The sequence below is a fragment of the Nilaparvata lugens genome, chromosome 1 (assembly GCF_014356525.2).
Source record: "Nilaparvata lugens isolate BPH chromosome 1, ASM1435652v1, whole genome shotgun sequence".
Taxonomy (NCBI): domain Eukaryota; kingdom Metazoa; phylum Arthropoda; class Insecta; order Hemiptera; family Delphacidae; genus Nilaparvata; species Nilaparvata lugens.
Window position 1 is genome coordinate 29753325 of NC_052504.1, and position 22353 is coordinate 29775677.

At 35.2% G+C, this 22353-nt stretch overlaps 1 protein-coding gene across 5 annotated transcripts in view; it reads left to right on the forward strand.

The window, feature by feature from the left end:
* Positions 1 to 22353, forward strand: part of LOC111048508 (histone demethylase UTY) — a 106383-nt gene that overhangs the window by 71884 nt on the left and 12146 nt on the right. For 3 of the 5 annotated variants that reach the window (XM_039425028.1, XM_039425042.1, XM_039425049.1), the window contains 10 exons: positions 5888 to 6063; positions 6680 to 6808; positions 8266 to 8491; positions 9692 to 9792; positions 11449 to 11734; positions 12929 to 13115; positions 15554 to 15814; positions 19824 to 20066; positions 20913 to 21098; positions 21985 to 22189. In XM_039425028.1, coding sequence (XP_039280962.1) covers positions 5888 to 6063; positions 6680 to 6808; positions 8266 to 8491; positions 9692 to 9792; positions 11449 to 11734; positions 12929 to 13115; positions 15554 to 15814; positions 19824 to 20066; positions 20913 to 21098; positions 21985 to 22189 — 2000 coding nt within the window. The remainder of the gene's footprint in view (positions 1 to 5887; positions 6064 to 6679; positions 6809 to 8265; positions 8492 to 9691; positions 9793 to 11448; positions 11735 to 12928; positions 13116 to 15553; positions 15815 to 19823; positions 20067 to 20912; positions 21099 to 21984; positions 22190 to 22353) is intronic. The other 2 variants (XM_039425036.1, XM_039425056.1) reach the window with 1 other exon arrangement.

Below are 22353 nucleotides of genomic sequence, written 5' to 3' on the forward strand. Positions count from 1 at the left end.
TGGAAATTACACACGAGGGATTCCCAGTAATACGCCAGTCATGATTAGTCAATCCATGTCATTGCTGCAAGTCATCCGTTTCACGTCCTTGAGTTGAGTACGCGGAAATGAAATGTCAGCATCGCTTCTACTCAAAATTATTACTGTAATACTTGAGTGGCAGTTTCCTCCGCGTCCCCCCCTTTCAGTCGATGATGACGACGGCGATGATCCTCTTTATGACGTCATTTCTGGTGCTATCACTGACCCCCTCTCCCCCTCAACGACTCACCATGACTCGACACCGTATTGTGTTGTGAGTACTATACTGTACTATCCGCGCGACCTACTTTCTGAGTGCTGCTTTTATCCGAGCTCTTCGCCAATGCAACGGAACCAACTAGTTGCATACATTCATAAATAATATTGAATCTCATAGGTAACGTGCACGTGGCTAAATCATACCTTTTTCAGTTTTTAAACGATAATTCTCACGATCAACTAGTTTTTCTTCTGAAAAATCCAATCATTGATCTATCGATATTCCATTGATTATGTATATGTATATCCATATATATTTATATCCAGATTTATCCTTCCATATCCTCCTATATTTAAGTAACTATAATATTGCAGTCATTGAACCATACATTAGTGTGTAATGTGTAATTCTCAGTATGATGTAAGCGTCCGATATTCAAGGATCATTTATGTGCAATAAATTTTGAATCCTTATAATTATAAGACCTTGGTCTTATTCATATAAATCATTAGTGGGAGTCACTTAACTATCAAAAATAGTGATTGCAATTTTCGTTGGTACTCTATATCGATCCGCCTTTTGAGTTAGTTGAACTCAAGGATATAGTATATAATATTTATACTAACTCAATTATATACAATACTATACTGTATACTATTGAATTGAACTAACCCGATTAGTATTTAATCATTTGTGAGTAATCATAAGTACTCATCATGAGTTCCCACCTCTTGTCTGTCAAGAATATACAATAGAGTTCATTCAAATCTAGTTGCTACTCACAAATATTGACTTGGGAATCACATTCTACGTTATTCTAATTATTTATCATCTATTGGAATTTTTCTCTAAAATGTTATTTATGTTTGGAATTGATAATCCAATATGGCTGCCTTCATCTTGAAGATAGATAGCAAAGAATCATAAATAGGATTCTGGCGGTCTCATTGGATGAGGGATTTCAAATGTAATTTGAGGAAATGTATGTAAAAGTGTAGGTGACGTTCGTGATTACTGCGGTAGTGGCTTAATTTCAGGGGCTAGTTATGCAATCTGGTCATCCTTTGTTCTTAGGGGTTAGTTATGCAATCTGCAATACTTGTTTTTTTATCAAACCATGATTGACACACCTTCGATACAGATGAAGTTCATTGTTCATAATGTTGTTCATTTGTGTGATTTAAAGCCGGGTCCAGACGCTCAAGTTTAGCTTCAGTCTTTTGCTCAAGCAAAAGTCGAAGCATGGAAGTCGTTGCGTCTGGACTATCTACAAAATTTCAATCTATTTACAATCACTGTGTCTCGAGATATGACATGTAAACAAAGCAATTTAACGATTAACAGTAATATTTTTGTCATTATTTTGCTAAGTATAGCATTATCCAGTTGAATCAGCGAAAAAATACGATATAATTATTACTCATCTACTGGATATATGTCAACAGTATACAATTCAGACTCAATGAACCATATCACAATTCATATTGAAGTGACACATATCCTCTAGCTACTTTGGACTCTAGTAAAAATTAGAATTGGAACCGTTTTGGGCGTAAGTTAGCCTGTGGTACTTTTCTGTAAGTTGTATAATTCTGAATGATGGAATGAATGAAAAATAAATAAACATAATTATCAAGAACTGAACTTGTGAGCACAAAAATAGGAAAACGGGCGACATAAGACGGATGCGTGTGAACGCAATTTTACATCAGTCTTTTGCTTGAACCAAACGATCCGTATTTTGCTTGAGCAAAGACTGATGGTAAACTTGAGCGTCTGGACCCGGCTTAAGATAAGAATCACTCATCTATTATGAATGAATGTTTATTCTATTCAACAATGATAGCATACATAACCATAGAAAAGTATGTAATATCTGAGGGAGTAGTATCTGATTACTCAATAATCAAAAATAATAACAATTTTAAATCCACTTTACTAGATTATATAATAACTTATTGTATTATCCATATTACTAGATTGTTTTCTAATTCATATTTGTTTGATCTTCATAGTTTTTTTTTGTGATTGTGATTGTGTTGGAAATGATGGTGAGATACGGTGCAGTAGAACTGTATCAACAGTAAATGCAGTAAAATGAGTGCAGTAGAACTCCAAGAGAATCCGAATAATCAATTTCTGTCTATTTAGAATTGGATTCAGATTTCGTAATATTGATAAAGCGGTTGGCTTGGGCCAAAACCTGTTGAAGTTTTTCAATTAAGAAATTACTAATAAATGTGAAATCTAAAATAAATTTTGAATATAGATGGTTAAATATAAAACAAATGTGATAAAATATAATAAAGTAGAATGAAAAATTAAAAATTGTACTCATGATATCTGTCTATTCAGAATTAGTAGATAGCAGATTAGTAGTCAGATTTCGGAATATTTATGAAGCGGTTGGTTTGGGCCAAAACCTGATGAGGCTTTTGAATTGAGAAATTACTGTATTGAATCATTGTAAATGAATTAGAATAAAGTGGAATGAGAAAATTAAATATCTTACTCACACAACAAAAGAGGACTAAGTAAATATTTCTATTGTCAACATTATATTAATTAGGAAGACCATTTCGGAGTAAACATTCACGATTCACGCTGCATAATTATATCAATTTGAACTCTCGTATTATCATCTGTTTTGAATCAGAACAATAGTTTCAAAAGCTAATTGTTGATCAGTGATCAGCGAGTGACGTAATTGAATTGTGGACTAATAATACAGCAATGCACTGCCAGCTGCCAGGTGTGTCAAGGCCTCGCCTTGCATTGGCAATTGCATTGAGCGTTGCATTTGCAGTTGCATTGGGCGATGCTTTGTTGTGTCGAATGCAGCTGCAATTTCCCACCATTGCACTCTCGCAAACTGTGCCAAGGCGACGCTCACATCAACTGGATTGCCCATTCTGGGTCATCTCTTCTTCTTCTTGCACTTCCTCGTCTTCCTTCTCCTTCCCACTCACCGTGTTGTTGAACTTTTGTCTCTTTTACGTCCTCTCAGTAATGCAATATACATCATGTTGTATAATTTATTACCAGCTCTGTTGGCTTGTTACACCCGCCTCATTGTAGTGAAAGTTTCACTTACACAACTCTGATTTCTTTTTAGTTTCCGTTTTCTTCTATTGTCTCACTCTTGTCCTTGTTAAAATTCTTGATGGAATCCATTATTGTTCTTGGTGCTATTCATTCAAATAATCTTTATAATATGAGTAACTAAATCCATAATTCAGTGGACTGTGCTGCCAGTGCTCGTCAATCGAAATAATTCGGGCAGAAACTATGAAATAATTACAGGTAGTAAATAATATAGTACTGTGCATTGTGTATCATGGTATTATGAGAGAAGTGTTATCTTATTGTAAATGATAATTTTCAATGCATCTCAAAATACTGATGAATCAGAAATCAATTTTTTCGATTACATCGAGATTGATAATACAATATTTATATGACGTTATTTATCAATATATTCGTTAGTTGAGAAAATAATTAGCTTATGCAACTTGTCGGTTCACCAAAGACTAATGTTCTAGTTCCCTAGTTCGTGTTTCATTGACTTCTCCTTTTTACACCGTTCTCAGATATTCATTCACGTATTAATCGGTTGAAATATAACATTTACTTTCTTTGAGTAATATGTATTCATATATTCATACATATATGATTTGGTAAAAACAACAGGCATTCGCCCAAAACCGCTTCAAACCTTAATTTAGAATACACCGCTCTAGATGTAGAAATCTTATCAATAAATTCTAGCCAATATCGTTCAACTTAGCTCTGTAAAACTAGAAACTAAAACCTTCTCCAAAGATTGAGGTATACTCTCTCGAAACGATGGTTTCCCAGTTACTCATTACTGCATATTCAAATACAGCACAATTAGAGAAGAAGGAAATTGACTTCAAAATCACATACAGTTACTGAAATATAGTTTGTAAACTGTAATACCTAGTTTTCACCTTGCTCAATATTGTTCAATGTGTTTAGAGTCTGTTACTAAATTGAAGGAATGAATCATTTACGTAAGTGCTATGTGTACAAAATAGTCTCTCTCAGGTAGGTAGACAATGTAAACCTGACGTCAAAAAACAATTTTGGTTTAATTGTTAGATCCTCTTCTCCCTTGACAATTTCAGCATGACGAATCGGAGAGTGGAATATCGTATTTCCCCTGTGCACAGTGTGTAACTAGCCGCAACTTCCTGTTACCGAATGGCCAATTCCAAATAGAACACACCAATGTGGAAATCTAGTCGGATGTTCGCCTCAATTATCCTAAAAAGATACTCGTGTAGGTGAAGTTGTGAGGTTGAGTAAGAGGAAAAGAATGCGGTGGAGTGACCACTTGTGATCATTTTCCTGGTACGTTTTTATTCCTTTTTAATTTTGCCGTGGTGAATCTCCTACCATGATACTAGTCGAGGTCGTTGCACTAGCTGAGCGGCCGACTCAGCCATCGCCACACGCATCTCTGTGTGACGTCGACTCTCTCACTCTCTCCCTGTGGGTCAAGGTCACTCCCGAATTATTCAATCGCGTCATAGGCAGCGGCCCCCTTGGGCTCGTCATAATATTTTGGCTCCATGCCATTCAATGACGTTTGTTGATCTGATGGACTAGCCAATGTGTGAGTGCAATGCTGCTCTCCATAGAACCATTTGCAGTAATTGTAAGCGCCAATTGGGATATAGTTTATATTTATCGTCCAGTTTAGTTTTGGTTCATTGAATACTTACAAATTTTAAATGTTGAAGTTTGGAAAATACCTAGTTTATCACCCCTTTCTGATTCTCCAAGCGTTTAGTTTGTTGAGTTACACAGTTCTGATTCGTATTTCGATCTCCATTGGTAGCATCTGTATTTGTAAGCAGTAATTTGGTTCAACTTTTGTTTGGATTTTAAGACCATAGAAATAAGATCCCACCTTCCTCTTCACTCATTTGAAGATTGAAGATTGACATTGAAGATCTTGACTCATTGAAGATATTATATTCGATCTTTGGAATCACTTTTTATTAGTAGTTTTTGGTGATGAATAGAATAGAATGAATTTTTAAGTTGATGGCCTGAAGAAATTTGCCTAGTAATGTCCACTCTTCCACTTAACAACATAGCCACTTAATCATAATATAATGATAGTGATTGCATTCCTTTTTATTACTACTAGTGGATACGATTATCTCTTTCAATGTAGGATATAACAAAATAATCTTGAAGCAATGAAAAATTTTTAAGAAAGATTGAAAAATATGATGGCCAGAACTTATTTCAGAATAGAAAAATACAGCTGCTGATCAATTGACATTCATACAAATAATTATTTGCACTCTTGGGGTCAGGCTCTCGTATTCCTGTTTCTGTCAGATTCCGCGAATTAATAAACACTTCGTATCACATCTTTGAGCTAACTGAATTAATCGAATTAATTCATTTTTATTTTGCCATAATAGCCTAAAATAATAGTTTGTACGATTTGATGGACAGCCAACGATGCGCTTCCCTTATACCATGCTTTCCTTCTTTGTTGAGAGAATAATGGTTATGATCTTCTCTGTTTGGTACACGTATTTTGCTCGCGTTGTTGAGTAGGTGGTGATGAAATATTAATGAGTGGTTATTGGTGGTGTGTTGCAGGGCGATCAAAGCATTCCAGCAAGTTCTGTACGTTGAGCCGAGCTACTCGCGCGCCAATGAAGTCCACCTGCGGCTTGGATTGATGTTCAAAGTGAACAATGACTGGGAATCGGCATTGAAGCACTTGCAGCTCTCACTCATCGACACAAGTCCTAGCACTTTTTCTAAACTTGAAAGTGAGTAATTTTGGGCTTTATCTATATACTGTACCCACTAAATTTAAGATGAATCAAGATGTGACGAAACGTGATTTCTACTTCTATATTAAGTACTTCATAAATAAATTTAGCCGATGAAACAAATCAAATATGTAACTATCATTAACAGACATAAATTACAGTATTATCATCCCTCCACAAGTTCATAATCATTAGTCTCTTTAATTACTTGACAATCTCTAAAAAATTATATTTTGTTTATTGCTTTATCAAACCTTGATCAATCCAGTGCCAATCCATTGTTTCGCTTTTAGAGTACCGTAATGAGTAAATCTCATTGTGATTTGTATCATTGCTGTTTAATTTCGAACAACTCGTTTATGATTTCTGCTATTGTAGATGAAATATCAATTATACAATCAATATTCTAAATTGTAGATCGATATATAATAATTTGTTAATAGAAACAATATAAAAACTTGTAGTACTCTTTATTATTAAAAACTCTAAAATATTTCAATGACTATTTTCGACCATAACTTAAGTAATTTTCAAGTTGAAATGACATTTCAACTTTTACAAAAGTAGCTCATATTAGTGGAGTGTTTTTAATTAATTTGTTTATTTTTTCCAGTAAAATTTCACATTGCACATCTCTACGAAGTTCAGGGGAAGTACAAGACTGCGAAGGATAACTACGAACAGCTTTTGAAAGAAAAAGAACTGCCCACCCATCTGAAAGCAGACATTTGCCGACAGTTAGGTAAATAAATATTCATTCCATTTTTGAGGAATAACCAAACCTCAGAACTGATTACTAAGTTTATGCTTCACTCCCATGCACCTACTATTTTTTTATGACTATGTTATAAAAATTGGAGTATCGTTTTTATGATCTATACTAACTCCGAAGTTTTTGTTAGATGAACAATTTCATAATGTGGAGCTATCAGCTATAGCGTTCAAATAAATGTCTAAAGTTGAGTCGCCAACCCTGTGCAACATTGTTTCGAATATCAAATACTTGTGCGGTTCAGTGAAAATATTATCCCCATGAGTTCTAAGGCCAAACAATTAATTGCAACTGTTTCACCATAAACCTACACCAAAACAAAATTAACCATCCTCTTCTGCATAGAACATTACTCTTCGTACTAATTATTTCATATTAGAATTTCTCCTCGGCTTCCTAAATTTATCATTAAGCCTATAAATCCCACCAAAATTAAATTTTTTCTACAATTCCACCAATATTATGCTTATCTCAATATATTTTGTTCTTATATGCAAATGAAATACGCGTTTGCATGATTATTTGCAAATAAAATAGGCATAATTTATTCATATTACTTGAGTTTTCAAAAATAACAAGCATGTCACTTTTATTAACTGTTATTGCGTTGTATGAATTTTGATGTACTCGACATAATTCTTGTATTAATATGTTCAGTCATAGTCTTTAAGAAATATTATTCAAATGCTAAATAGTATTTCGTTTTAAATTACTTTTACGTGATGAAACAAGTTTACTTTGTAATTAAATTTGAATTTTTGTGTGTAGTGCAGTACAAATATTTTAGTTTATTTTACAATGCAATACATTGTTGTCAATTTATCATTGGATGCAACAAGTGTTGTTTACATTATATGCAGTTCTATGCAACTGGTGCATTTACGTTGAATTCAAATCAGTTTGATAATCTACAATGATCACTATTGAACACAATGAATATCAGTTGACCACTACAAGATTCGACGCTGAAAATCATTCTCTGGTAATTTTTTATACATCCTATGCTCTTTGATTCTGGTAAAATGTTCACATCCCCAGTACTCAAATGTATAGTACATTAAAACCATTCGGTTATCCTAGTCGCACACCAAAGTAGTGTAGCTTTCAAGCTCATGAAGTCATTTCTTTTAACTACATGGTTCGATCAGATAATACTCTTCTTCATCTACTTGTCCGTTACTTTTAATTGCTTTTCGGTGTTTGAAACTGACCTATTCACTATATTCTCCTTAGCACGTCTATAAGTACAATATTCATTGGTAGTACATACATTAGTGATTTTTCACCCATAAAAGCCCCAATAACTCCATTATTAGATTATTACTAGCAACTAATAATGTTGTCCTACTATTGGAGCTTCAATAACTTGTTCAATTAGATTAATTTGATCGATAGTGACAGGTTAGTGAGTTGTGGTTTGATTTCAGGATGGATGTATCACTGTGTTGAAACTCTGGGTGAGAAGACACAGCGAGAAAGTCTAGCCATTCACTGCCTGCAAAAGTCGATCGAAGCTGATCCGAAGTCCGGCCAGTCACTGTACCTCCTCGGTCGCTGTTACGCCAGCGTCGGCAAGGTTCATGACGCCTTCATCGCTTACCGAAACTCGGTAGAAAAGAGTGAAGGAAACGCTGACACATGGTGCTCAATAGGGTCAGTTTATTCACGCCTAGTCTGACTCAACTATTTCAACTTTTCCATTCATTGTGAGGTCACTATCATTGGTCATCTCAGGTCACCTCAATTGCTGATACTCATGAATCATCTTGCAATTGAATGAATAATGGCGGACTCATATGCCAGTCAGTTTTCCAGTGACTAGACTGAAAAGGAAAGCTGGCTGGCCGCTTGAGAATCAGTCATTAGTCAGTCTCAATAGGACAATATCCGTTTCCAGTGTTGAACCTCATGGTAAACATGTTTAGAGGTAACAGATATTAGCGGATCAGCAGTGAATTCACTTTCATAAGATAAACCAGTCAAATTCCAATCGAATTCATGAGTCTTAATGAAACATTTTTTTTGTAATATCCATTCCTCTTAATAGAAAATGCTCTACACACTACAGTATTTATCAACATTTCTTTGAGGGACAGAGCATTCAAAAATGTGTTAGTCTATTAAGTTATATTGAATAACGGAATATTACTAGTTGCATTTATCTTTTTAACCGTTATTATGTTTTAATTGGAAATTAATTTATCAGCTTCAGCAAGTATTCAGGCTAGCCTGAAGTCTGTGGAAACCCCCCCCCCCTTCCCTTAAAGATATTTTGTAATCCTTCAGCAGTATTTTACTTTTTTCAAATGAAAACATGGATAGTCCCATTATGTTGAGGGATTATTATAACACTTTGCCCTTTATTCAAGAACACCTCCATATCTTACAATGTTGACATGCCCTCGTAAATGCTTATTCCAAAAAAAAACATATCTATTGCAATGTACCTTTATCAAAAGTAAATTTTGATCACTTGTAGTATATTTCATATTATGATGGAAGGAAACTGCCTTCAGGATGCTTGCTCAGTTGAGACAGTCAAGGCTGGAAAATTCATCTTCCATCACGGCGGTATTACGTTATTCATCGGGAATCCAATGATATGAAACGTTATAAAAAGTGCTGTCCCCCAAATTAATGTTGATGATGCCAACTAAGTTAATGTTGAACAATTTATATTTTTCAATAAAACCGTTGCTTGAGATGTAACCTATTAAAAATATCAATTATTGTAAGTAATACTATTGATATCGTAGAAGATATTCCATTATATACTCTGATCCTATTGTTTAATTTCATATGATGAAATGATGATTGAAAATCAATTCATATAATTTGTTTCATTAATTTCAGAGTACTCTACCAGCAGCAAAGCCAGCCTATGGATGCTTTGCAAGCCTACATCTGTGCTGTACAATTGGATAAGAGTCATAGTGCAGCTTGGACTAATTTAGGTAAATATTTCTAATTACTTGAAATATTCTTGGTGTTAAAATGGTTCAACAAATCCTTGTTGATCGAAATGGCATATTGAGTTGCAATCTGAACTATTTGAAGCTCAATTAGGAGCGTATTTATCTTATCTTGTGGCCTACCCACTGAAAACCTAACAATGAATAATTTCCCTGATGAACCATATTGCTATATTTTTACATAAATCTATCGTACACACTTCTGAATTATCTTGGTGTATCTATTATCGCTTGAATAAAAAAATAAGATACCTGTATAGTCACTGGCTCTACAAGTATGAGGTGTTCTCCTTGCATTGAACTGTTTTTACATGATTAATTATTCAAACTAGTAATGTTTCATTGGATATTGTTCATATTTATTGGGATAACTTGAGAGCACATTACAACATGGTTTTTGATGAAATGAGATAGGACTTGTGTAATGAAGTTTTGTGGTGAGTTTTCATTTATTCAATTGTTTGAAGACAAATGTAACTGTATTTATAATGTTAACATGATTTTAAAAAATATCATATCACAGTGTATTAATTACAACACATAGAATTACATAACAGTGTCATTCAATTCCTCTACAAGGCGACACAGTAGTCGACAATAAACTAGATCTTTTTCTCATCATCTTGGTTTAGGTGTGTGACAGGACTTGTCCTTATTTCATCAATTCATTTGAAACATCACTGATATTGTATTATATACCCCATATCATATTACTCATAGGTTTTCCTCATTCCATATGAATTGTCATAGTATCAAATGAATCAGTCTAGATTTCATACTTTACATAACGTACATTGATGCCAATTAAAATTGTAATACTTCAAAAATTTTGATTTTACTCGAATAAAGTTCTATTCTTGCTCGTGATACTTTAAGTTCTATTTTCAATTTCCTATTCTGCATTCCCCTTTTCTTCGTTTCTTCATTATCAGATTAGTAGTAATTCAATATTAGTTGAAAGTGGAAAGTAGAAGTATGGGCAGTGATTCCGGAAGGAATTTGACTCTGTGATCGCACTGATGAGCTTTCGATAAGATAAGTTAAGATCCATGCGCCTGCTAGTCCCATAATAAGACCTGCTAGACCAATAATTGAATAGCTGACTCCACCAAATATTATTTATGAGTTTGAAAATCGCTACCCGGTGGTTCGGAACCCTTCTAAAGTTGTAGATCCTCTCATCTCTCATCATCATCTGTCTCATTACTCAAGCACAAACCTGGGGCTTGGAGATTCAGATTCAGATTCCTTTATTCATGTGTTTAACAATACAAAATTCAACTTACGTTCTAGAGTTAAAAATAAATACCATTAGCAGTAAAATAACATGGTGAATCTTATTAAACTAAAGAGTTCTACAATAATATTGAACAAGAAAAATGACGAAATATGCGAAAGTAAAGGTACTACTGTATAATGCTTTCACATGAAACGGTGAAGTTTGGACCTTAAGAAGTCCATTCTCAGAGAGGGTATCGAGGATACCATCCCCTTCAGCACTTAACCGTGGGAGATTGGAGGGTACAGACGGTGATCGTTAGCAAAAAATTACCAATTATCATCATGATGCACTAGACAACAAAACATTCCCGATCATACTTATTCAACCCAACTGATACTCATATTTCTTGTTGACAGGTATTTTATACGAGAGCTGCAATCAACCACGCGATGCATATGCGTGCTACGTGAACGCGACCCGTGGAAGCGACAGTACAAACAACAACAACAATAACAACAACAACAACAGTAGTAGTAGTGGTCAACTGAGCGGCGGCGCACTGGCTACGCAGGCGCACAAGTTGACGGCGGCCGCCTCTGCCTCCGCCTCCCTCAACCAGGGCATGAACCCCAACCTCAGCCAGCGCATCAAGTTCCTGCAGACGCATCTCGGCAACGCTCCCATGCCCAGCATCACTAGCAAGTCAGTGCCACTTTCACTTTCTCACCAAATTGGTTATATAGTTCATGAGAGTGACCCAGACGTCACTCACTACCCATCACAAAGCTTTGGTTACTTAACTGCAATGTTAGTGATTTGAGTTATGGGTTGTTCTGTATAGTGAATAGAAATATTTCCTATTAAAGTATGATAATAGGGCTACTTGGATTGTTTAATTATTATAGAGATAACTAGTACCCTCTTCAAAACGTTTTTACATAAACACTACTAGTTTCAGCCATCATGCCATTTTGATACTTGAAAGTGGCATGAGTGCTGAAACTAGTATTGTTTATGTGAAACAGTTTAAATAGGGTACTAGTTATTTCTATAAAAATTGGAGAAATATTTTTTGTTCAAGTATTTTGATAGGGCTATTTCAAAGTTTAAAAGTTACAAGGAATTTCCAGTACCTTTATGTTTTATTTCAGACACGACTAGAATCTGACAATACCAGAAACTAGTCTTGTCTAGAATGAAATATAAAGGTACTGGTAATTCTTTGTAATTGAACTTCGTATGAGGATATTTGAACAAAGAATGTTATTTATATTTATTACACAGAGTGGCCGGTAATACCTGAAACTAGGAGTCATGTCTCAAATAAAACGAAAGCGCTCACTTCTGCGCTAAGAAATTTCTCAGCAATTACTTTTAAAAAATTCTAATATTTCTAATAACAGTTGATATTTTTTAATGGAATAAATCGTACAAATTTAATTATAAATTATAATTATAGATTGAAGTACAGGATTGAAGAGAGGAACTAATCAAATAAAATCACATTAAACAAAACTAGAATATACTGTACAATATTCTTATTCGTATTGTATACAAGTCTCGTGTCATATTCATATTTATTGATTTTCAAATTTACATGAAAGTTGGAGAGCATCAACAAGATGATAAGAAATAGTTTAGATGAGTCAAATTATCAGGAGAACAATAAAATATTCTAGAAATGAAAAACTCCACTTGAATTTCACATCTGAAATTGAATAAGTGTACCAAAGTGACGTTTATAATAATTATTGAAAGTATCCAGTTATTCTCAGCTAATGAATTGATTAAAGTTTAAAATGTATACAAGTATTGCTAAAATATTAGAAACGTATTTTCTATGAGGTTTAGGTTGTTTCCATTTTGGCTAAACGGTTCCATTTTGATGCATTTCAGGCGACGCCAGCTGCCCTCAATCGAGGAAGCATGGAATCTGCCGATCTCAGCCGAGATGTCCTCGCGACAGCAGCAGCAGCAACAACAACAACAACAACAGCAGCAGCAACAACAGCAGCAACAGCAGCAGAATGCTAGCCAGCAACGAGCGGGCCAGCAACAGGTCCCTTATCAAAAATCGGCCCAGGTAATTATCATGAAAACCTACGAACTAGCTGGATATAACTAGTGTCATTATTAGATCAATGTTCACATTCGGTTCTATCACATCATTCATTATGATCCTAAAATATTCGACCAATTTCGAATTTAGGTAAAAAGCAATAGACAGCGGTGGTAGTGCGCTTATTTTTAAGTTCAAAACTTCATTGTATGTCCTCGAATCTGTGACAAGCTTCATTTAACTTAGTTGGATTCGTGGTAGCTTCGTAGGGCTGTTGAGTGAGGCTACGACGCTGTGTGCTTTCACAGAAGTTAATCGGTTTTTACTATTCAAAGACGTATTCAACCAGAGACTAATGTGAATATTGTTGTAAATCAGACTGAACCACTGAAATAGTTTTTTTTTTATAAAAAGAAATGTGACGTATCGGTCAGTATGCTTTTACAATTGCATTACGTTAAAATATTTATCACCATTTGTAACCAAGTTATAATTTTTTATAAAAAATATTGGGGGCTCCACATCTTCCCAGATGGGAAGAAGAGTTACAAAGGAGGAGATACATAGGTAGAGATGGTAGAGCAGATATTTTAAAGAAATGAAAAGAAGAAATCATTCTAAGAAATACAAAATTTATTGGTTTACAATATTTAAAAAGAAATAAATTTGAAATGTATAATTTAAAAAGTTATATAATTTAGGCTATGAAGAAAAGGAAACAGATTATTATCGAACAAGTCTTTATTTATCTTATATAAAAAGGAGTTTCTATTTATTTCAATTCGATTAATTTCTGATAATATTATTTACTTAAGATTATGAGGATTTTCCTCTTAGTTGAAATACTCTACATTTTATTTATTATTTTTAAATTCCTATTAGAAAGAAAAGCAACATGGCATTATAATTTTATAACTACTAAAATGATGAATAATTAATTGAGTACGATACCAATCCCCTTTATGATGACCATCTCGTCAGCTTTGGCTGGAAGGTGCGGTCTAGAGGAAGGTCCAGGTCCTGGCCAGTCAGAGTCTTTGGATGTTCGCGAGGAGCGGCACTCATTCGAAAAAGTGGGAAAATCTAATATGAAAATGCCGGCTGGTGGGGAGACTGGAAAGTTCCACCACTCTGAAGCTCTGCGATTTTTCATTCAGTCAGCGCAATTTGGCTTTCTAGTGTTCCTGATTTTATTATTGAAAATTGAAAAGGAAAATAAATTTAAATTTTATGTGCTTGAGGAGCTGTCAAAACCCATGGTTCATGACAGAAACATAGAAAATCAATCAGAGATTCTCATCAATTTTACTTTTATTCGTCTGTAGGCCTAATGGATTTAACAATTCATGCTCCTGATTTAATTTCAACATACAGCCTGTTTTTCAAGTCCTCCAAATTCTTCCTCCAACCCTTAGTGGGGTTTCATACCAAAGCTGGGCCGAGCTGAGCTGAGCCGAGCCGAGCGGAATCCGCGTGTGCGCTAACTATGCAGGATTTAGTCGGGAGCATTCAAATCAACGCTGGGCCGAGCCGAGCGGATTTGTGCAGTCGGCTTGACGCACAACTCGAGCGTTTTCGGCCAAGCGGATTCTTCCTTCTTTCAGTTTATTTCGATCTTCCCACGTAGTGAGTTCTCACTACAAGGCTAGAAAACCTACTGAGTGAATCGGCTTCAGTGTGAATGCAGGCAGATTCCGCTCGGCCGATTCCGCTGGGCTTGGCCCGACCCGGCCCAGCTTTGGTGTGAAATGGGCCTTACAGATAGAACTGAAAAACTTATGTCTTTTTTAGAATAATTTCCCATATTTATCAATTTCCTTTTTCAAAATTCTTTTGTAAGTCTAATTATTAATAACTATGATTGAAAGAAGTTGATGTTGTCAGTACCACTTTATCATCATCAACGTCTTATTCTATCAATTATGGAGAAATATAACATCTCTTCCCATACAATCAAATTATTATAATGAAAAATTAATGTCGCATGAAAGAAGAAAATGTTCATTCCAATGATAGCATTTTTTAAAAATATACTTACCATTGTTTGAATAAAAAGATTTCATTTTAAATTATTAGCTTAAGATTTAGTAACAGTTAAGTCTCTACTCCAACTGGCGAACAAGTGTTTCACTTATGCCAGTAGTTCTTCACCTCCAGCCGTATTTTACAGATAGATGATATAGATATTTAGAATAATAATTATTGTTTTTTTCTGATTGTCACATCTTTGTACTGTTTTTGTGAAATAAATTGAATTGAATTGAAATGCTCCTTCTAGAATAAACTAGTAAAACATGTTTTTGATCATTCAATATAAGAGAAAAGTATTAAACTTGAAAACATTCATAATTATTGAAAAGTATGTTTGAACTACTTCCAGCTCTCACAATTAGAATAGGTGTTTTCTAACAATTTTTCCTAAAAGTTGTCTATGATATTGATAAATGTGACATTTGCATTAGCAGTCTAGCCAACCGCAGCAGCAGCCGACCAGCAACGGGGCACAGGGCCACCAGGGTCCGCCGCCCCCCTACCCGGCGCAGGCAGCAGTCACTGCCAAGCGCTTCAAGCCGGGCGGAGGCGGAGAGGTGAGTCCGCCTCAGAGGCCGGCCGTCGTAGCCGCCCCCACCGCCCCCGCACCACCCGTCTACCTCAACCAACAGCAGCTCCTGCAGTTGCAGTACCTACAGCAGAATGCCGCCAACCTCACTGTGCAGCAACAGGTAAGTTTGCCGACTCAATCACATTACCGTAGATTGTACCGTAGAATTTCAGTGGAGATCCGATTTAACGAATTTTTAGACTGGGATACAAGAGTGAAAAATTCTTGTATAGAGGTAACAGTGAGAAATTATTTATCACATGCCAGGTCTTGAAAAGCCTATTGCATTTATAAAATTACAACATTGCAAAATTACAAAATGATAGTGAATTGAAAATATTATTCTAAATGTACAAAAGAAGAAATAAAAAGTAAACTAAGTTGAAAATAATTGAAAAATATAAGAGTAAGACAAAAAAGTATAACCTCATTACAATTGAAAAATATTAAGATACATATATGGTGAAGAAGGAAGAACATTGTTGTAACAAACTAATGAAGAATAATAATAAAAATCTGGTGTGGCGCACTCACACAACTTTCCTTGCCGTTATGAAAATTGATCACCTGACGCTAGTGTTCACGCACATCTCAAGTATACTATTCAAAGATCTGAAGCAGCTGGTGACAGGACAATAACGCTGGAGACATACGAGGTCTGCTATCTCTTCATAGTGAATCATTTAATAGAATCAACAGTTGCCAACAGTTTGCAATTGAATAATCACATTTTCTCAAATTTCGAGCTTATTTTCAATTTTAGGTGAAAATGTTACTGAACATTACTTGTAGAGATTTTTATGCTCAATCTTTTCCACTTCAATGTTTTTTTTTTAAAATTGTATCTGAAGCCTGATAATTGGGAATCTAAAATCAAACTTTGCATAGATGGGACGGAGCTCCTGAAATTATTACAGATATGGGACTTGTAGCAGTTGATAGAGCTTATCAATGACTATTTTAGGTATGAATTTGATTAAAATCGTTGGAGCCGTTTTCGAGAAAATCGCAAAAACCCTGTTTTTGACAACATTTTTGCCATTTTAGCCGCCATCTTGAATTGCATTTGATCGAAATTGTTCGTGTCGGATCCTTATAGTGTAAGGACCTTAAGTTCCAAATTTCAAGTCATTCCGTTTATTGGGAGATGAGATATCGTGTACACAGACGCACATACACTCATACACACACACACCCACATACAGGCCAATACCCAAAAACCACTTTTCTGGACTCAGGGGTCCTTGAAACGTATAGAAATTTAGAAATTGGGGTACCTTAATTTTTTTCGGAAAGCAATACTTTCCTTACCTACGTAAGGAAATATGGCAAGGAAATATGGTAATAGGGCAAGGAAAGTAAAAAAAGTAAAAGAAAGTTATGATGAAGGAAGAAACAGATGATGAAGAAGAGTACTGGAATTGAAAAGATAATTGTATAAGATTGATAAGTTCACATTGTCACTATTATTGGTCTAATAAATTCAAATGGAATTATAAAAACTAGACCAAACCCGCCCTGCAATGCTGCGCCCGGAATGCTGCAATTCCATCCATAAACTCTATATGAAAATCGCAAAAATGGAGATAAAGAACAAAGATACAGAATATCAATGCCGAATCCTATACTCTAAGCTTGGTAGCTACTGAGAAGTTGGTAGAGCCTTTTTTTGAAAGTAGACAATGAGCCGAATAAAAATATTTTCAGGCAACTCATTCCATTTTTCTTTGTGGCCGTAACCACAAAATAATGATTAAAAATTGCTGTTCGATGCAATGGAATTTGCAGCTTATATTGGTGTGTTCTTGTTCCTCGTCCCGGATTAACACTTGAAATCAGTGTGAGAGATTCGCGAAGGTAACATGGTCCCTCATCCAGCACCAACACTTGAAAGTCAGACAGAGAATGAAGAACTTTCGACGCTCCTTCAGTTTAAGCCAGCCAAGATCAGCAAAGAGAGGAGTGACATGTGCATCTCTTCTTGCATCAAAGATGAACCGCACAGCAAAGTTCATAGACCGCTGCAATTTATTACTCAGTTCATTGGAAATATCATTATTTGCAATGCAACAGTAATAAAGGAATGGAATAATCAATGCATTCACTAGTGTAGCTCTTATTGATTTAGGCAGATAATTCCTAATCCCTTTCAGCTGATGCATACCACCAAAAACTTTATTACACACATGTGTGGTTTGTTCATTCCAGTTGAGAGAACTGTCAACAAAGACTCCAAGAATACGCACACATTCAGAATATGCTATGACATTTCCATTGATCATGACTGATGGAGGATTGATCAATGTCAATTTATACACTAGCCTGGGATAGCCTGTAATAATACTTTTAGTTTTAGTTGGATTTAGTCTGAGACCATGATCAACAAGTTTTGCAATGTCCTCATTCATCCGATTCACAGACAAATGAAAGTTTTCAGAAGGAAAATGAAGATATATGATGAGATCGTCGGCAAAAAGATGATAAAGTATGAAAACATCGTAGGAGAATTATTTATTTATATGGAAATAGAGACGGATTACTTCAAGAGTGCGCGGTGGCAGTCGGCTATATTGAATTATTATGTCCCATATTCAAATTCATTTTATTTTCAGAAAGTACATTTTACAATAATATATTCCCTGAAAATTACTCCTCTAATATGAAACAAGTCCGTGTTTAGAGAAGGAGTCAATATAACAAAAGGTACAATACAAGAAAGAAAAAGTTGATTTTACACTGCTGTAGTTTACAAGCATAAGCTATTCAAACATATTTACATTCGACAATACTATAATAAACGCAAATTGGTAATAAGATCAATGTACTCTTTTGAAATATAAAGTGGCCTTATCTATGGACAGGAATTCATATTCAATATGCTATTGGAAAGATAATATTTAATTCTTCAGGGCAATCGCTCTATTATTTGATAATTTCATAATAATTCACAATTTCAAGGTTCAACTTTTTTAAAATATTTTTGGAAGGAATAGGCCTATGTAGCCTCCTCTCCTTTACATTAAATAATACTCCATCCAATTGAGTTTTTCCAAGAAGATCCATGAAAACTGTAGACATGATGTGTTCGAAAAAGATTGGCACGGTTTTTGCATTGACCTTACGTAATTAACATTAATTCAATATAGCCAACTGCTACTGCGCACTCTTTAGTTCAACTTTTAGAATATCAACAGGAACACTATTATCATGATTGCTATTGTTTCCCCTGCAGTTAGAATAGAATAAATCAATGATTTGTGGTTACTGTTTAGGGTGAACTCATTTAAATACAAGCACTGATTTCGTTGTCACTTGAATTTCTCTTTTGAATGAGTTGAATTTCTCATAAAATAACTTAATAATCTATAAATTCAAATTGTTATAAATCAATCATGATTTAAGGAGCATTAAACACCAAAAAGTTTGACCATTTGGCCTGCATGTTTTTCCAGCTGAAAAGAGTTTCTAATTACGAGGCGCGTTCATAAAGTAAGGGCCGTTTGGTCACAGAAAAAATGTACTCATAGGAAATAAATTTTATTGTCATATTTAGTTAGATACAATCTTTCTTTACTTCTTTACATAATCGCCGTTCACTTGTAAGCATTTTTCGTACCGCTGCACCAGCTTCTTTAACCCCTGTGCATAGAAGCTTGCCGCCTGAAAGTGGAACCAGTTGACAACGGCGTTTTCGAGTCCCTCTTCTGTTTCAAAGCGTTGTCCACCGAACCACTATTTAAAATGCAAAAAGGGGAAGTAATCGCTATGTACAAGGTCGGGACTGGACAGTGGGTGGTCAAAAAGTTCTCAACGAAAATCTCGAATTTTCTCCATGGTTTTGGCAGCAGTGTGAGGACGCGCGTTATCGTGGAGGAGAATTATGCCAGATGACAGTGATCCCGACCTAGCACCTAGCGACTACTTCCTCTTCTTGCATTTTGAACAGTCGGTGGACAAAGCTTTGAAACCGAAGGAGGAATCAAAAACGCCGTTGTCAACTGATTCCATTCTCAGGCGGCAAGCCTTTCTACAGTTTTTTGAAAAACATAATCTCATACTCATGAAAATTGATAGACCTTGATGTTTCAATCCTTCTCACTAACAATGACACTGGTATTTTCTGTTGCTAGAATCTGATGCAACACCTGCAGCAGCAGTATCGTCTGATGCAGCAACATCAACAACAGTTGAGATTGCAACAACAACAACAACAGCAGCAGCAGCAACAGCAACAACAGGAGCAACAGCAGAGGGTTGCAGCGGGCGTGAGGCAACAACAGCAGGTGACTGTGGCCGGAGGATTTGTGGCCAACGCGCCTGCCACCCACTATCAGACCTCTGTCATCAAAGCCTACCCTCAACAACAGCAACAGGTAATTTCACTCTCATCACAAACCCAACTATTACTATTGATTCACAAGTATCATGGGAATTTAAATGCAATGGAGTGAAGCATTAAGCGAGTAGAAGTCATAAATCTCACAGTACTCTAAATATTCATGTATTTACTTGTTTGTATAAGATTTTTTCAAGAAAATGTATTTCATAAAAGGATTGAAAGTTTTCACTCCACTCACCTTATGGAATATGGTAAATATATGGCTATCTGCTTATATCCTAAGACTGGAATACAACAGGTTAGAATGCATTCCCTTTAAAAAAAGGAAATTTTAGTGAAATGGGAAGATTGAGTGTATGTTTGAAGCAGAAGTTTCTTGACCGAACAACAAATACGTAATGGTCAATTCCATGAAATTATCATAAAAAATTGTTGATTAAATTAGAATTGAAAGTTTTCATTCCACAACATGTAAAGAGTGGGATGCAACAAGTTAGAATGCATTTCCTGAAAAAAATTTTTTTTTCGTAAATGGGAAGATTGCTTGTACGTTTGGAGCAGAAACTCTATGACCAAACAACAAATATGTAATGGTGGTTCACTCCACCATATTATCGTACAAAGGTTTACATTTGAACTATGATTTTTCTATTGAACTCTGTATTCCTTACACTCCTATAGTCTGGTTTTTACACACTCTTATTATATCAATTTAGAGAAAATGAGAATTATTTTAATCTTCATAATATCTACTTTTCTATGTATACAGTAAGTTTGTTAATCACTTTCAGTTTTACCTGAAATTCTCATGTTATCAATTACATTCTAATTGTTTGTTTGAAATGAGTTGTAATCAAAATATTTCCATCTATTATTGCAGGTAATGCAAGCTGGCTTCAATTCAGATGTTCAACAGCCTGGATTCCAGCAACAGCAACAACAACAACAGCAACAACAACAGCAGCAGCAACAACAACAACAACAACAACCTGCTTTTAAAGCTACACCAGCCACTGCGCCATACCAATACCAATACACTTCACCCTCACAGCCTGGCTACACACAGGTAAACACAAAACTGGATATCATCAATAATTAAATTTGGATCTATTGGGATTATAATAATTTCGTACTGATCATCAACTTCTAGTTGATTGTTTCAAAATGTGACTGTTAACTTCCCAAGAGTACATTACTCATAAAGACGCTTTCTTAGCGTTTGTTTGATTTCTTTTATTGTTTAGTCCAATTCAAATCAAATCCACTAACTTTTGTTTTTACTTAGAAACATATGCAGTACAGTACATAATTATACATAGTATATAATCAATAGATTCTATAGGTAATTATTATTGAACAAAAATCCAATTTAAATCCATAGGTATCTTTTTAATACTTTGGCGGTTCACTATTTCCCATGATGAATAACTGACTAGCTCAATTTTGATATCTTTTTTGTTTACATATTTTTTTTCAAAATCTAAAATCATGATTATTTTACCAAAATTTGTTTTACTATAAACTTTACTTTCACCAGTGCGTAACGTGCGTGGTACAATTTTATTTATTTTAATTCGTGTTGAACAACACAGTATACAGTTCAGTATCATCGTATTCTAGTCATTACTTTCATTTGTGTTTCTGCCCACCGTTGAGATCTCTTGATCGATTGTTTAAAATGATTTATCGGTCTCTATTTTCAATGTTATCGTATATCTTCATTCTACTCTCCACTATAATAACTAGTCGTTGTTCTGAATACTAAAATTTGTGAATACCAACTTACTAATATTTGATTGAATATTAATAAAAATTAATTACAAATATGTTATTATTTAATTATATTACAATTAATTCAAGAATAAATTGAGAATATATACGAATGATATGTGTGAATACATTAGAGAATCTTAATAGTAAAGTTTGCATTGATTGTTGTGTTTGGCTTTTAGATCTCATCGACGGGTGGTGAGGTGGGCAGCCAGGTGGGCTACGGCGTGACAGCTGGCGACAAGACACCGGCAGCACCCGACCTCGACCAGGAGCTGCAGGCATTGTTGTCGCAGAAGGACATTGCCACCTCCCTGGCTGAGGACCTGCTCAAGCACTTTGGCTCGCCCGGCAACCCAGCCGAAGACGAACCACCACACGATTCCGGTCAGTCAGTCAACCTCACTCCAACTCACCACGCACTCACTCCACTCGGTCTTTGTAATCAATCTGTTGACGTTTCGTTTCAGATGCGGTTCAGATGAGTTGAGATTGACACTAGTAGATTCGGCAATTGATATAGGTAGCGTACGACAAGACATCCCGTAGCT